The sequence below is a fragment of the Acipenser ruthenus genome, chromosome 13, assembly GCF_902713425.1.
Source record: "Acipenser ruthenus chromosome 13, fAciRut3.2 maternal haplotype, whole genome shotgun sequence".
In the NCBI taxonomy this organism is placed as follows: domain Eukaryota; kingdom Metazoa; phylum Chordata; class Actinopteri; order Acipenseriformes; family Acipenseridae; genus Acipenser; species Acipenser ruthenus.
In genome coordinates this window covers 22988435-23004933 of record NC_081201.1, presented here as the reverse complement: position 1 = coordinate 23004933, position 16499 = coordinate 22988435, and the positions used below count along the sequence as shown (strand labels likewise).

The 16499-nt window shown below is 35.8% G+C and overlaps 1 protein-coding gene across 3 annotated transcripts in view; it reads right to left on the bottom strand.

Moving 5' to 3' along the window:
- Positions 1-16499, bottom strand: part of LOC117417692 (phosphoinositide 3-kinase adapter protein 1-like) — a 40955-nt gene that overhangs the window by 19928 nt on the left and 4528 nt on the right. For 2 of the 3 annotated variants that reach the window (XM_059035755.1, XM_034029883.3), the window contains exon 3: positions 3302-3495. In XM_059035755.1, the coding sequence (XP_058891738.1) occupies positions 3302-3495 (194 nt within the window). The remainder of the gene's footprint in view (positions 1-3301; positions 3496-16499) is intronic. The other variant, XM_059035754.1, reaches the window with a different exon arrangement.

Below are 16499 nucleotides of genomic sequence, written 5' to 3'. Positions count from 1 at the left end.
CCGCGCACCAGCGACCCCTGTAGTCTGGCCGGGCGCCTGCGGGCTTGCCTGTAAGCTGCCCGAGAGCTGCGTTGTCCTCTGACGCTGTAGCTCTTGGGCGGCTGCATGGTGAGTCCGCAGTGTGAAAAAAAGCGGTCGGCTGACGGCACACGCTTCGGAGGACAGCGTGTGTTCGTCTTCGCCCTAGTCAGCGCAGGGGTGGTAGCGGTGAGCTGAGCCTAAAAATAATTGGCCATTTTCCAAATTTGGGTGAATATAATGAAAATAATTGGCAACGACTAAATTTATCAAAGAAAAAAAAAAAAAAAAAAACTAAAATGTTCCTAGTAAAATTGCCTGTGCTTGCTTTGAAATCTGCCTCACCTTTCTGGATACATTTGTTGGTACAGTAATTTTGCCTTCTCTGTGACCAGCATGTCACTTATAGGAGCGCCTTTGTGGCTGCATTGCACTCATGGGTGAGTGATTGCATACTTCTGGTTCAAAGTGGGTGTTCGGTAGACCGGTAAGTTCGTAACTGGTGTTCGCAACTCTGAGGTTCTACTGTAGTGTTATGTATAATCTTATTGCCACTTTAGCGCTTAGCACACTCAGCAAACCATTTGTGTATCACCAAAAACACACGTCACCAACTGAGCACAAGAACATTGTAACTATAAAGAAGTAAATACATGAAGCTGTTTCCAACCAAGAAACACAACTGTAAGTAGATGTCTTGGCTTTGAATTAAGTTTTTTTTTTTTTTTTTTTATAATACTAGCTAAAAAATGTTCCTTTTTTAAATTCAAAAGTTGTATAGTAGTATTCGTGACTGCTAGGTGCAGCTAGCTTTTCAGTTATCCAAGTAGCTCTGGCAAAAGTAATATTTAACCCATGTCACGCAACCAATTTTGAGGGCTATCTGTGGTATAAACACTGATTTTTTCTGATCACAATTTTTTCAGGTCATCCAAAGTTAACTATCTGCTGTCTTTGCACCATTGAATGCAAACTGCTATGTTCGCTATGCAGCAACAAGAGGTTTCCTGGGTGGTATACAGCTCTGAATACTCATCCTGTCTAATTATTTGCATCATTTTTACTGTCATTGATGGAATCTTTCATGTTTTCTAATGTCTGATACATATCAGCCCTTTCCGAAGATGTTGTTTCCTCCTGTCAGTTATGAACCGCTTCTGCCTGGCAGTGACAGTGCCCCTGAGACCACAAGATGGATTAGAATTGAAATAAGGGGTGTGGCAAGCCATCGTCTCATAATATGATGTGCATTGCACAATGCAGGTCGCAATGCGGTATGGATCACAATACACATGACGGTCCTGATGGGCTAATTGTATGATGCATAATAAAATCAAATGATCGATCCAAGATAAAAAATGAACTATTTTGCTTATATTTAGCTAACATATTAAATAGATACACAGTTATTTTAACTTAGATTTTTTGCTTTGTAAATAAACTATATTCCCCAAAATAAGATTGATTATTATTGTTCTGTAAAGAGCTTATTATTATTTTATCATCATGTCATTATTATTACTACGACTACTCCTAACCCATTACTGATTTAAAAAAAAAGACTTCTCTGAACATCCCATCTGCTCCTTTGTAACGAAATCACAAAAAGACTGACATCTCAGAGAATATTCAAAATGGTCAGTTTTCTCGCTGGTAAATGGTTTAATAACTGGCAAACAACTGGCAAACAAGGAACAGAAACTAGTTTGTGGCAAAAAGAGGAAATGTACTGATGAGGTGCAGCTGGTGTTTAAACATGAATTTGCCATCCTGCCGCAAACAGGTTGAACATAAAAAACTAATTTGGGAACACAAAAAAATCATTCAGACGTGTGTTAGTAATTCATTCTTCAGCTGAAAGATCTTTACTGCAGATACACAGCTTGGAGTGAAGGGTGCAAGTTCAAGTTCCACTTATGCCATGCTGACCTACAGGGGGCGCTGCATTGGTCTTTACAGTCTTGCGGTCCAGCTCAGGTGCCCATTGAGTCTAGGCAGACACATCCCAGGCTGGGTGTCTCAAGGGTTCAGTAGCTTGGTAACTTCTGTATTCGGATTGTGAAAGGTGATTGGCCTGACAGCGACAGATCCCCAAGCTGGAACTGCAGCATTAAACAAGACCTAACTACTCCTTCATTTAAATATATTGTAATCAAGTCATCACTCTCCTTGTGTGACACTCAAGAAGCATAACCTTTATATAGTACATGTGCTTCAAACCTATGAGAGTACATTAAACCAAAGTTAAATTAATATTAATGCTAATCCCTGCCATCACAAATATTGCCTCAAAGGGGTATCAGTGAGATATATTGAGGTTGCTTTATCTTACATTAGCATGATTTATACTCAATGGCATCAAACGTTGTTGAGAAACAGTACACACACATTTTACTGTCAGAAGCAAATATCTCCGTCAGTCACTGCGTGTATGATGTACCATGTTAAGTTTCCTATCTATGTATCTATTTTATTATGAATCCATGTTTTTTCAAGTTTTGGCAGGGCAACTTCTCAAACTCCACAGATTTCACACAAACTGTTTTAAAATTTCTTAAAATTGTAATAGAAAATCCTAACCAAAGGGAATATGCTGAGTGGGAAAACATAAGACCTGCGAAAATGAGTGCAGTATGCTAGTGTTTTTGTATTTTTAATAATTGGCCACAAGACATTTTCACAGACAGAAAACATGTACCTACCTATGTACATGACGATTACAAGGCTAAATTTTTTCAATATACATAGCATTCTGTTTCTGTGGCAACATAGAATATAAACAAACATGTATTCATTTAACAAAAGGTTTAAGTAAAAGCTTGTTTGCACACAAACAGTAACCACTCTGCCCTGCCTAAAATGCCCAAGGGACCATTTAAATAATGTCTTTGTAGGGAGGTGGTTTTGATATAATTGAACATTATATACACTGAGATGCATTATGGTGGTCACTATAGACAGATTATTCCGCTATACTGGCAGTTAACTTAAAAAGGTTATAGTTAGCAAAATAAATCACTATAAGGTTCAAATGTGCAGTTTTGAAAGAAGACCATCTTATAGCAAACATGTATTTTCATTAAAAAAATAAATAATCTGGTACTACAGTAGGTGAAAAGAATAAAAGCTCAGTTTACAAGCTTTACTTTTAAGTAGTCTTGCACGTCCACCATTACTTGTAATTAACCAACCAGCTGCTTCAATGACTGACATGTTTTGACCCAAAATACATTGAGGTAAATTGACCTTGGAAGTGACTGCATGAGCGATGGCCGGTGCTTACCCCACATCGTATTCTGTTTGGCTGGATGACGATGCAGTTCCCGTGGACCGATCTGCCTGGCTGGGGCTGGGGGTCCTCATGCTGCCGGGTCTCTGTGGAACACACCAGCTTAGTGTGCACCTCCTTCTCCTCCTCCCCCTCGTCCTCCGCCTCCACCTCCACCTCGCTGTCAGTCACACTGTCACAACCTGAGTCTCATGAGAGAACAGACAGCACTTCAGTAACACTCCAGCAGCCTGGGCATTTGCAACAAAGTAAGCAGGGAGATCACTGGTACTAGTATAGTATAGCTGGGAGACCTGGGGTCAATTACAATTGTAATTGTGCAATTCGTAATTAACTTAATTGTAGTTGAACTTTGGCACATCTACAGTACATAGTTATAATTGTAATTATATCATAAAATATATCGATTACAGTTCATTTACATGTGTATTGGTCATTCGATCATTATTCTCTATTTTCAACCACTTCTGGTGACCCCAGAAAAAAGCTTTTATATTATGTTTCTGTGTTTGTACCTGTGATTATTGCTTGGTTATTTAGAATACATATGTTAATGTGTTGTAGCTGTTCTTATTCTTAAAAATACGAATCTGTTTCTAGTGTGGCTATACTGTATCTGTCTAAAAACAGAAATTAACTTTCTCTACTGTACGTACATTTTACTTTCACTCAGGTTTTACACTGTAAGATCCAACTTGATAAAGTTTTGACATCAATCACTACTAAGAACCCAATCTTTTTCTTGTGTTCTTACCTACATACACCTTATTTACATACTTAAGTTTGACATACACATACAGATACTGTAAATGCCTCCATACACCCCCAGAAATAATCTCTGTGCAAGTATGGTCTCAGTGAGTCTCATCACTATTGGATAAGAGGAACACCAAAAATATTTCATAACAATAATAATAACAATAATAATAATAATAATAATAATAATAATAATAATAATAATAATAATAATACATGTTTTCTTCACATTTTTCTAATGCTTATTTCTTTTATACAACAACAAATTAGTATGTGGGATGAGATGTCAGTGGCTAGATCTGTCCATAAAGTTTTAGTTTTCCTCCCTTTATAACTACTGATAAGAGCATGACGTCAAGAGAGCAGGCAAACTGGTCTCGCTGGCCTTTAAAGGCCAGGGTTTCAAGTGAGAATCGTGATCTCATTCCAGTATGACAGTTAAGAAATAAATTTGGATGACTGTTGAGAGTCTTGACCAACGAGTTTGTCTACAAGAGGATGTTGTGACATAAGGTATATTACTGGAACATACGATTTGATCTAAAAGATTCAACAGTTTTGTGACTTTAATAGAAAAACAAAAAAATAGAGAAGGAAGGAAGTACACGTTTGATTCACAATGAACCCCTTGTAGTCCATTTAGCTTACAGTATCAGAGACTGTATATAAGCTCAAAACCAGAGCCTGAGTTTCATGTTTTGTACTGTGTGCCACACACACTTCATGAACAAACTATTTATGACATCAATTGTATCATACAATATTGAGTTTCTACCATACTTTATTCAGCTTGAAAAAAATCAAACCTCTTGCAAAACTGCTCAAAACAAATACAAACTTTCATATTTCTCTTATACATGCTGCTTAATTTATTGATAGATTTAACTTTTAGTCTCTTATTGGCCATTTGAAAATTAAAATCATTATATAGCTCCCTAGCATTCAAACACCCCTTACTAAACAATACGAAGATGAGGCTGACAGTGTCCAGATTGATCAAGAACAGAAAGATGCAGTTCAAGTTTATGATGATGGAAACTTGATAGTTTCTGTATTGACATGACAATAACAAAGAACACACCTTTGTGCAGGTTTAGATTCAAAAGGTTGCACTTGGTCTCATCCAACAGATCTGACATCATCCACTTCATCACATTGTACAGTATTTCTCCTCAGGGAACTGAGACCACAGCCGATAAGCCAGGTAAAACCGACCTTGACATGAAAGCATTGGTTCATAACACTGACAAGATGTTTTTATGACTCTTAAATTATGTGATACTCCAGAAACTCTTTCTTCCTCTTTTTACCCTCTTACATACACACACAATTTGTAACTGATTTAACAGGTGAGGACCATTATTTATTATGTAGTAATCAAAATGGCTTTGTCATTGTTTATTACAATTTCCAACTAGTAGAATCATTCTTTATAATGACAGTTAAGAAATAAAACACCTACCTCTCACTTCTATCTGTCCTAATGCTTATTGAAGAGTAGCATACTGCAAATACAGAGTAGCGTAGGTCAACACCTTGAAACACACACTAGGTCATTATTATTTTTTCATTGTTGCTTACTTCATTTTATACCAAAACAATATTTTACAACTAAGAGAACAGCACATTTGAAGCTGTGATATGGACAACACAGGATAAAGTAATGCATTTCAAGGTGCTCTGTAACACTTTAAGCATTAGGGCACTGCGTTGTGCTGGATATTGGTATGCCCTGAGTGTGTCATTCAACCACCAAGTGGACAATGTGTGCAAGTGCAATTATAACATAGTTCTATGTTTATTTTATCTGTAGAAAACAAACGAAAAACAATCGATTTTATCAGGGATTTATAAAACATTTAAAGACTGGACCTATCGAAAAGTTTAGCACGGTCTGGACTCCATAAATGAAGCAGGGGTCCAGGGGCAGTATTGGTTTACACAGAGATTTGCATTATGTTCTACAAATCTCTCCTCTGTGAGCATGGTTACTGTATAACAGGAAATTTTGAAAGGGAATTTATTTTAGTTTTATTGGTGGTTTTGATTGGATCGCCAATAATACTTCCACCAATCAGAGGGTTGCATACAGTGAGCGATCCCGCCCTCTGACAGACAGCTTTGCAGCACAGGACAGGTTAAGCATTTTTGTGTTATTTAATTTTTTACAAGGTGTTAATTAAGTAACAGCAAAAATTGTTAATGCCAGACTTGTTAGAAAGTCTGTAACAAAGTGGTGCAAATTTGTTATTGTCGATACGCTATAGATGCTACTATTAAGACACCCTCATGCAGGTATCGCAAAGTCCATAAACAAATATGTTCTGCACTTTATATAACTGAGCTGATTTTGCCAGTGCTTGCTAGTATATTAACCAGTTTTAAATTATTTCGAAACAAATTTTAAGTATTTTCGTTTTGCTTTATTGTTAAAGTTTTCACACGTGGCCATAACTGTCCCACGATTACTAAATGATACTGTGATCATTCCATTGTTATGTTAGTGAACCATAGCTAAGTTTTAAAACTGAGAGTTAGCAAATGCTTATCGTTAAAGTTTACCGCAGTTAGTAATCCTTTCCGATTACAGGTACCTTAAAATTAAGGGCCATATAAGAACGATAAATACTGTAACTGACTTCAGAAGGCCTTCTTTGCTTTGTTGTTTTCCAAGTTGCTGCAGTGACATTGTAGGTAGTATAACACCTTACTGTGAATGAGATACTGTTTTAGCAGACATATTTCATTAACTAAACATGTATTTTAATGTTTTTTTAATTAAAAGTATAAATGCAAGACTGGGCAGCATTTGTGTTTGTGAATGCGCTAGTGAGAAACGCCAATTCAAAAAACGTCAAAATCCACCAAGGCAGCAAATCCACTGAATTTATTACCAGTTGAAAATATCCTGTTACAGGGTACATTAATCTTTTGTATATTTTTACACTGCACACAGTATTAAGCTCACAAGACACTGAGCCTTGTATAATGCATTGCAGTTGACTGAGCAGTGTTCAATGTGTATGTAATAAATATCAAGTCATATGCAACCCAGTCATGCACCAATACACTGGCTGTGCAACATGCCTGTCTCCTATGTGTCTGCTTGCATGTGATAAACTACACCATGCATGTGAACAGCAAAGTAACAAATCACTATATTACCAGACAACTGTTTTTTTTTTTTTTTTTTATCCAAACCTTACATAGACATGTTTTATTATTGTGTTGTTGTAGTTGCCAATTCTCAGAATTTTGGCCTTGAGAAAACTGAACTCGTAAAATGCTGGCTCAACAGTAACAGTGCCTGTAAATAGTTTTCTGGAAATGTTTGGTTCTGTTAACTGCCAGTAACGACACATATCCTGAATGTCAGGACTTCCTTTTATGAGGGTATTTAACTTATCTCTAGGCAACTGACTTTTTTTACCGTGAAAGATCTTCATGTGATGAAATACTGTAGAACTGGCAGTAACACTTCTTCTTAACCACTAAAGACAAGTATGTATAATATGTAAACATTTAGAGTCATTATACAATATGTTGATGTCCTGGCAGTACTTCTTGGCTAACCATGGCTAACAGCAAAGATTCTTATTATAGGTAGCTTCAGTTTACATTGTTTTGCTTACATGTAATATACTTTAGTAGACTGTTCTGTGTTTTACCATGCAGATACTACACATTTGTTCTGCTTGTATTGTATATTGGTGGTACAGCTGTAGACTGGACACTCCAAGTAGATAAATATTTTCATTCGGTTACATTTGGTTTAAAAACAGTTCCTTTTTTGTTTATATAGCCTTAACAAATGGCTTCCCGGATTCCAAATACAGTACAATCATGCTTTGTACTGTAAAGGGAAACAGATTACTGTTTGTCTGGTTCTGCATATCTGTTTCAAAAACAAAAATTTGCTGCACAGACACCTGAAAGGGGGATAATCACGCATTGTTCTATGGGAGCTGCCTGTCTGCGTTTCTGTTAAACCTTTATCTAGAGAACCAATCCATGTTGTGATACAACTGTGTTCCAACAAGCCTCCAGTGGTAGTTTCTAAGACCATCTCAATTTCACATTCAGTGGTCAAATAAAATACGTTTTTGCTGGAATAGGTCACTTCACTCCATTCAATAATAGTGAAATTAGAAATACCAAAAGAAACTTAAATTCAATGACAAGGTTTCAACTAGAAGTCTTTCTCAATGTCATTGATAAGTTTATTTTATTATTATTATTATTTGTTTATTTAGCAGACGCCTTTATCCAAGGCAACTTACAGAGACTAGGGTGTGTGAACTATGCATCAGCTGCAGAGTCACTTACAATAACGTCTCACCCAAAAGACGGAGCACAAGGAGGTTAAGTGACTTGCTCAGGGTCACACAATGAGTCAATGGCTGAGGTGGGATTTGAACCGGGGACCTCCTGGTTGCAAGCCCACTTCTTTAACCACAGCTAGCATGATGGTGATGTGGTGTGGTGTGTGTGCGTGCGTAAATGTAGATATACAGTATTAGCAAGTCTTTGAGCTTCCTTCTACGTTCTTATTGCTTACCTTTCAGCAAGAGTTCTCCTTATTGTAATGTAACTGAGAACAAACGGCATCTGTGTGCCTCGAGTACTGAGCACTAAACCAAGGAGAAGCCATAGAAAAGCAAACTGTTCTACAAGTGCAATGCACTCAAGGGCAGCCAAGGGGTTTGTTTGAGAATTTGCTAAACAAATGAAAAATGACAATGAGCTTGCAACATGGAATTGACCCTACAGATCCCTTTTGATTTATGGTTGGTCTGACACCTGTCTTGTCTGTATTAAACTGTAGCACGTTACTGTGTTGGTGATGCCACACCCTCCATGAAATAAACCCCTGTGCACCATGTTGGGTATCAGCAGGACTGTATATTAGTGTTTTCACATTTCTAACTACAATGGCATCTAAATTCACTCTATGGCAAAAAACAGAACATAGAGACGATATCTGAATGATATAGAAAACATAAGGTTGCTGTCTTTCTATCAAGTTATATATTTACACTTGCATTGCCTGTTGTAAACAGAGAAGCTCTTCAGTGCGAAATTGTTAGCAATGCTCTCATGACAACCACTACAGTATATAACCCGACAACAAAAAGTGATAATCTAAACCTGCACTGTATATGCATTCCCTTTCGCTGAATTATCACATGCATATGTCTTACAGACTTACTGTACAGACAGTGTCTGATGTGGTTTGAGACTGTTAGCTGTTTTTAATGAGTTGTTCACGGATAGCTTGTTACAAAACATTAGACTAATACAAATAAAAGTGGTACTAATTGTTAATACATATTATTTTATACCACAAGGGAGGATATATCTAGCGTATGGGACATTTCTTGTTATTCCACATCAGTGGATAACATGAGTGGCACATTTTCTTAACGGAACAATTACTTTGATAGTTATTAGTCATTAATCAGCTGTGGAATTAAAGTGAGCAGATACCCAGCACAACAGTTTGACAGTAATAGATCTCTCATTTTAGGTAAAGGGTTTGCTGGTACAGTACCTAAGTACGTGCCATTTTACATATAAATACTGTACAGCTCCCGGCATGATCACACTCAAATACCTCAACAAGGTAATATCAGATAAAGATACAATACAGGTTTGTACTCTAATAAAGGCTGAAAGAACTGAAACTATTTAGCCTCATATAAAAAAGAATTAGGGGGGATATGACTGAATTAATATTAAAATACAGAAGGGTATGCTTAAATGTTTATGTCCGAGTTCCAATTTGGCCTTAAGCGACTTCTGATATTGTACAGCTTTCTTAAACCAGGTTTCCACTAAGTTTTTAGGTTGTGTTAAAAAATCAAAAGTTCACACTGCCTCATTTGTCCAAGGATCGTACAGAGCTTTCTTATGGAATGTATTATTTGCTAAACATTTTTGACTGCATATATTTATTATAAACCTATTATTATTATTATTATTATTATTATTATTATTATTATTATTATTATTATTATTATTATTATTATTAATAATAATAATAATAATAATAATAATAATAATTAGTCATTTAGCAGGCGCTTTTATCCAAATCTATGCTGTCGAGTCACAAGTCTCATCTGAAGGATATATATACACATAAATATATACATGTACAAGTTTTCCTACAAAACCGTAGCTTCAGCAAATCTGATCCATACAGTCTACTAATGGAGCTAAAATACCAGCCCTTTAGGTTAACAATTTCAAATTTCTATTATTGTTTTGATTTGGCCTCCGATTTGGTACTTAAGCTACTGTAAAATGAATTGCATCTTATTGCTAAGGAGGACAGAACAATCTAGGCTAAAGCAATCAGCTATCCAATGACCAATGACAAAGATAACAAAAGTAATTGTAAAGAAGGGCTTCGTTATTTATTTATGTATTTATTGCAAAGGGTTGTTTTTTTTTAGTATTTTTTTATAACCTTGCTTTTTATGAGTCAAATAGCAATAATCTGAAACGTTGAATAAATGGTATGACATAAAAAATAAAAAGAAAAACACTGAATGAAGTCTTCAAACACCTCGTAATGATGCTTTTTTCCCCCTATTTGGTCAAAGAAGCTTGCCAATAGGATTGCTTGGTATGGCCTTCAGTTATAGTAGAAGGTTGCGTGAGGTTACGTCACAAACAACATTTGCAAGTCTCGTAAACATAATGTATGACTTCCGGACATGTTTCCATGCAAAAAAAAAAAAAAAAAAAAGAAATCCAAGAAAGGTCTGCACTCAAAAATTAGAAATTATTTTCTTTAAATTAAAAATATTTTTAGAAAAATGTGCCGTTTTGGGTCAATTGTACGGCTTTTTAGCGTGAGAAGACGATTTATCCATCCCTTAAAGTCGTACAATGTTTTAGGCGCCCACTTCCTATAGCGTGTCTAAAACATTTTTTTTTTGTAAAGGCAGTGTTTGAATCAGACTTGTACTAGTGCTGCACTTAAATGCATTTCTAAAATAACATGGCACATGAAAGCATTATGATCATGAAAGCCAAACCATTGGTACAGTATTGTGCAAATATTATAAAAACATACTGCCTCTTCCATAAAGCATGCAACGGTATCCATGCAAACAAATGCATAAAATGCATAAAAATGTGTAATTATATATCATAAAGTTGATATCAAATAAATATTTGTTACTGTTACAAATATAATAAACAGATTTAAGAAACAAGTCATTAAAAAATCTGTATCCATGTATCAAAATACATAAATACAGTCTATTGTCCAGACTAATTTGGACCAATATGTTTATATGGACCACTATATATATATATATATATAGATATATATATAGATATATATATAGATAGATAGATAGATAGATAGATAGATAGATAGATAGATAGATAGATAGATAGATAGATATAATAGATGGGCTTCAGTGAGCTACTGGAAAATAATTTGATCTAGGGTTTATGTGACATCATAAACTACGAGACCGTTGATTATACCTTCCTGCAATTTAGCGAATTCTGAAGTGCCTTAAACCCCCCCTAACTTTAGTATTAACCAGGAGACATTTAAAAAAAAAATAGCAATAAAGTATAGAGTACAATTAATATATAAATAGCATTAAAAATGCTTTAATGCTGACATTAAATGCTAGGTGAGATTGGATCTGATTTAAGAAACGCGCTGTGACTAGAGAAGTACAAAAAATAAGAATGCTGTCAACAGTAATTAATTAATTAAGTAATCTCCAAAAACTCCAAAAACGAATTAATTAATTAATTAATTAATTAATTAATTAAAATGATTGTCAACCAATAAACCACAAATGTAATATACTGTGAGCAAGAACAGAACAGACCCCAAATTCATTTCTATATGCATCATAGCATGTGCTACTTGAATTAAACTGCCAGTAAATAAAATATTTAATACATTTATTTATATATTTTACACAATCCCGATTATCAATTCTTGACTCCAAGTACCTTACCTAAAGTAAAATTAATTTCAGAGTTACGGACTGCAAAATGCAAATAATCTGCCAGCCCAGTGGATCAAAAAAGAGGATATTAAACAAAACAGCCACATTTTTACATGTTAGTTTGGAAAAAAAATGAGTAAAGAAATTATTGCATTTACTCTACTGAACCAAAAGCAATTGCCAAACGTTTTCTACATTTTATTTGTAACTATACTAGTCTGTGTCACAATGCGTGTGGCTTAGTAAGACAATATATATATATACACAGTGCTCACCCGTAATAACGCGCCTCATTATAGTGCGGAATCGGTTATAACACGGTAGGGTCGTGGCTTCCATTTGCTCCATAATGCCATTACAGTAGCCCTTTTATACTTGTTATAAGGTAGAACACAAATAGCACGGTCTTGTAACTATGGCTCCCCGCTATAGCGTTATAAAGGGTGAGCACTGTATATACACACACACACGTACACACATTAATACATTAGACAATAAGATCACTCTTACTACTACTACTACTACTATTACTACTACTACTACTAATAATAATAATAATAATAATGTACACTCAACTGTGTGTAATTCTAATCAAGGGTTTTTGGTGACACAATTTTTAAAAACTGTTAAGTTTATTTTTTAACAATTAATTTTGACTTCAGTATTTCTTTGTTTTTCACAATTTTTTTTTAAACTTCCACGGTTAGAACTTTAAATCTGCAGGCCGCTCTTGTGTGTTTTGGCTGTCAGGTACTGGTGGTAGTTTGTTTTAAAAAATTGAGGTCAGCAGTTTTACACGGGTCTCGCGCCACAACCATGTATAGTAAGATAGTAAAACACCAGCATCTACAGTAAAATTATCATTTACCATGGATAATAATAATAATAATAATAATAATAATAATAATAATAATAATAATAATAATAATAATAATAATAATACCTCCATATGATAACACCGTGTAACAATTATTTTTTTTTTTTGGTTCCTGGGTAGTAAGTGTTATTTTCTGATTGCTTATGCCTCAAAAGTATAGAAAATGGCTATTATTCCCCACAAACTTTGCTTTTGTGACCAGGACAGTGATATTTTGAAATGTACCTATTTTCCAGAACATTCCAGATAGATTCAGTGCTGAGTAAACTTGGAGTAACTTCTAGAACTTTCCAGTAATATAAATAGTAGTATAAATACAGGGGCCTTAAGCCCACCAGTTCAGTTTAGTTCCAGCTGCCTAAGCTGCATTTTTCTGAGATGGCATCAAGGTCATAGGAGACTTCAAAATGGTGGCATTCCTGATGGGTCTCCAAGGCGGTTTTACCAAGTTTCCCTGCTATCTTTGCCTTTGGGACAGCAAGGACACCAAGGCGCACTACCACAGGCGGGACTGGCCACAGCGGACCGAGTTCTCTGTGGGGAGGAGTAACGTCAAGTGGGAGTCACTGGTGGACCCCCGGAAGGTGCTGATGCCACCACTGCACATCAAATTGGGCCTTATGACACAATTTGTAAGAGCTCTAGATAAGGAGTCGGCAGCCTTCAAGTACCTTCAAGACTTCTTCCCTAAGCTGTTTGAGGCAAAGGTCAAAGTCGGTGTCTTCGTCGGACCACAGATAAAGAAGCTCCTGGAGTGCAATGAATTCCCCAAGAAGCTCACTAGCAAGGAGAAAGCGGCTTGGAACAGCTTTGTCGCAGTGGTTCGGGGCTTCCTGGGCAATCACAAGGCCGAAAACTATGTGGAGCTGGTTGAGACTCTGGTGAAGAACTACGGCACAATGGGCTGTAGGATGTCCCTCAAAGTCCATATCCTTGATGCTCATCTTGATAAATTCAAGGAGAACATGGGAGCGTACTCGGAGGAGCAAGGCGAGCGCTTCCACCAGGATATACTGGACTTTGAATGCTGCTACCAAGGACAGTATAACGAGAACATGGTGGGAGACTACATTTTGTATTACTTTAGTATAAATACATGTTAATTTGGATTCATATGTTGTTTTTTTCTGACTTTATGTAAACGAAAAGACACAAATTCACCCGTTTTCTCATTGGAAATAGGTAAATTTCAAAATATCACTGTCCTGGTCACAAAAGCAAAGTTTGTGGGGAATAATAGCCATTTTCTATACTTTTGAGGCATAAGCAATTAGGAAATAACACTTACTACCCAGGAACAAAAATTGTGTTACATAGTGTAATACATATCTTGCAATTCTTTGGATGGTAAATTGCATGTAAAGTTAGTTTTCGCACATAGAACAACTACGGATGTAACACCTCCTTGGTAAGGACACATTGGTTTGTGATGTTAAAGTTAAGGCAACCAGCAAGGTGTTTAAGGGAAATAAAAGGTTATTTTAAATAAATAGTTGTTTCTAATGCAATCCAAGCTTACTCTACAGTACATGTTTATAGAAAAACCAAAAGCTTCAAATCAAGATAATATTGTACTGTTTTTCACTGGAGAAAATCTGTTTCCCCGAATCAGCTTACACTTAGATAAATGTAGTAACAGCAGTACAAAACAGTGAACATGTGTTTTAAAACAATGTATTGAATTATAATATTTCTTGTTTCAAATTCTGAAAGGCACATTAGCTGAAAGAAATAAAGACTAGAATTCTGAGCAATGCAAAGTCAGTTCTATAGTGGTATTTTTTTTACTTCTTTACATAGTTACTAATACCAGACTTTAAGGCTATACCTTGGTACCTCTTCCTACCTAGTTAAAAATATGTCATAAAGGATCATTTAATAATACAGGTTTAGTGCAGAAAGACCTACGCTACGTGTGTGCTTTTGTTTTCAGGTTTCCTCTATTCAAATACATGCATTTTCAATTCTCTGTCACCTAGGAAGCAGTTATGTGGTTAGTTCTTACTTCACATGTTTATAATAGGAACTTAAAACCTCCAAAGATAAAATGCAATACTGACATTAGTGTAAACAAATAACATGTAAAAAAAAAAACAAGCATGAAAGATACTGCGGTGTAGCACTATGGGTTCCTTTAAGAAAGAGATTACATTAAGATATATGCTGGTTAAAAAAGGCTATAATAATGCCCTGTATTAGGAAATTTCTGAATAACACAAATGTGTACCCTAAACAAAAAAAGAAACAGATTTATCCAGGTTTTTATGCAAAGTGTGCTTAAACTTTTATTAAACTCCAAGTTTACAAAAAAAATTGGAAAATAAATAAATAAATAAATAAATAAATAAATGCCTGTTTTATTTATTTTTTATTTCAGAAACTGGATACCTTGATAGTTTATCACTAACCATCACATTAAACTAAGGCAACTCACAACTGTAATAATTTGGTTAGTTAACATATAACAAAAAATGGATATGAGAAAAAGCAAGTAATCTGTATCATTGAATCAACTTTGTACACAAAGTACAGGTGATTTATTATAAGTGAATATAAACAGTTGATTATGTCCAATGAAGTTTTGCTTCATGTTCTTTTAGTGTGTGCATGAAGGCACTCAATTTATATGTGAATACAAGTAAGACAGTGTTAAGTATCAAGTTGCTAAAATCTTTTTGCAAGTCATTGCAGTTGGGCTGCTAAAAAAGGTACACATCAGCCAAAATGGCACTTGGACAGGTTAACGCAACCACGGTATGTAAACACCTGCACAAGTTTACTCATATTTTGGATAGCTTTCCTCTACAGTATGTTAGCTAGATACGGGCTGCTTTAGGCATTACATGATACAGATGACGTCTTAGATCTCTGAGATCTCAAACTATATACTATAATTTGTCAATGGCCTCAAATATTACGAGAGTAGCAAAAATCTTACAATTAATTTACTGTTCTACTTCCAACATGTGTCATTCATCCACAAGATGTAGAGTATGTGTAAAAATATATCTGATACACGTCCACACTCTGACACTCTGAAAATACACGTCCACACTCTGACGCTCTGAAAATACACGTCCACACTCTGACGCTCTGAAAATACACGTCCACACTCTGACGCTCTGAAAATACACGTCCACACTCTGACGCTCTGAAAATACACGTCCACACTCTGACGCTCTGAAAATACACGTCCACACTCTGACGCTCTGAAAATACACGTCCACACTCTGACGCTCTGAAAATACACGTCCACACTCTGACGCTCTGAAAATACACGTCCACACTCTGACGCTCTGAAAATACACGTCCACACTCTGACGCTCTGAAAATACACGTCCACACTCTGACGCTCTGAAAATACACGTCCACACTGACACTCTGAAAATACACGTCCACACTCTGACGCTCTGAAAATACACGTCCACACTGACACTCTGAATAGCTATTGCCACAGAAACCCACAAAGTTTCATCACAACTGCAGAAATTTTTTCTAGACATACAGTATGAAAACCTCAAAAGCTTGACGTACTGTACATAATGGCGCTTCCAATTCCAAGTGTATTGTCAAA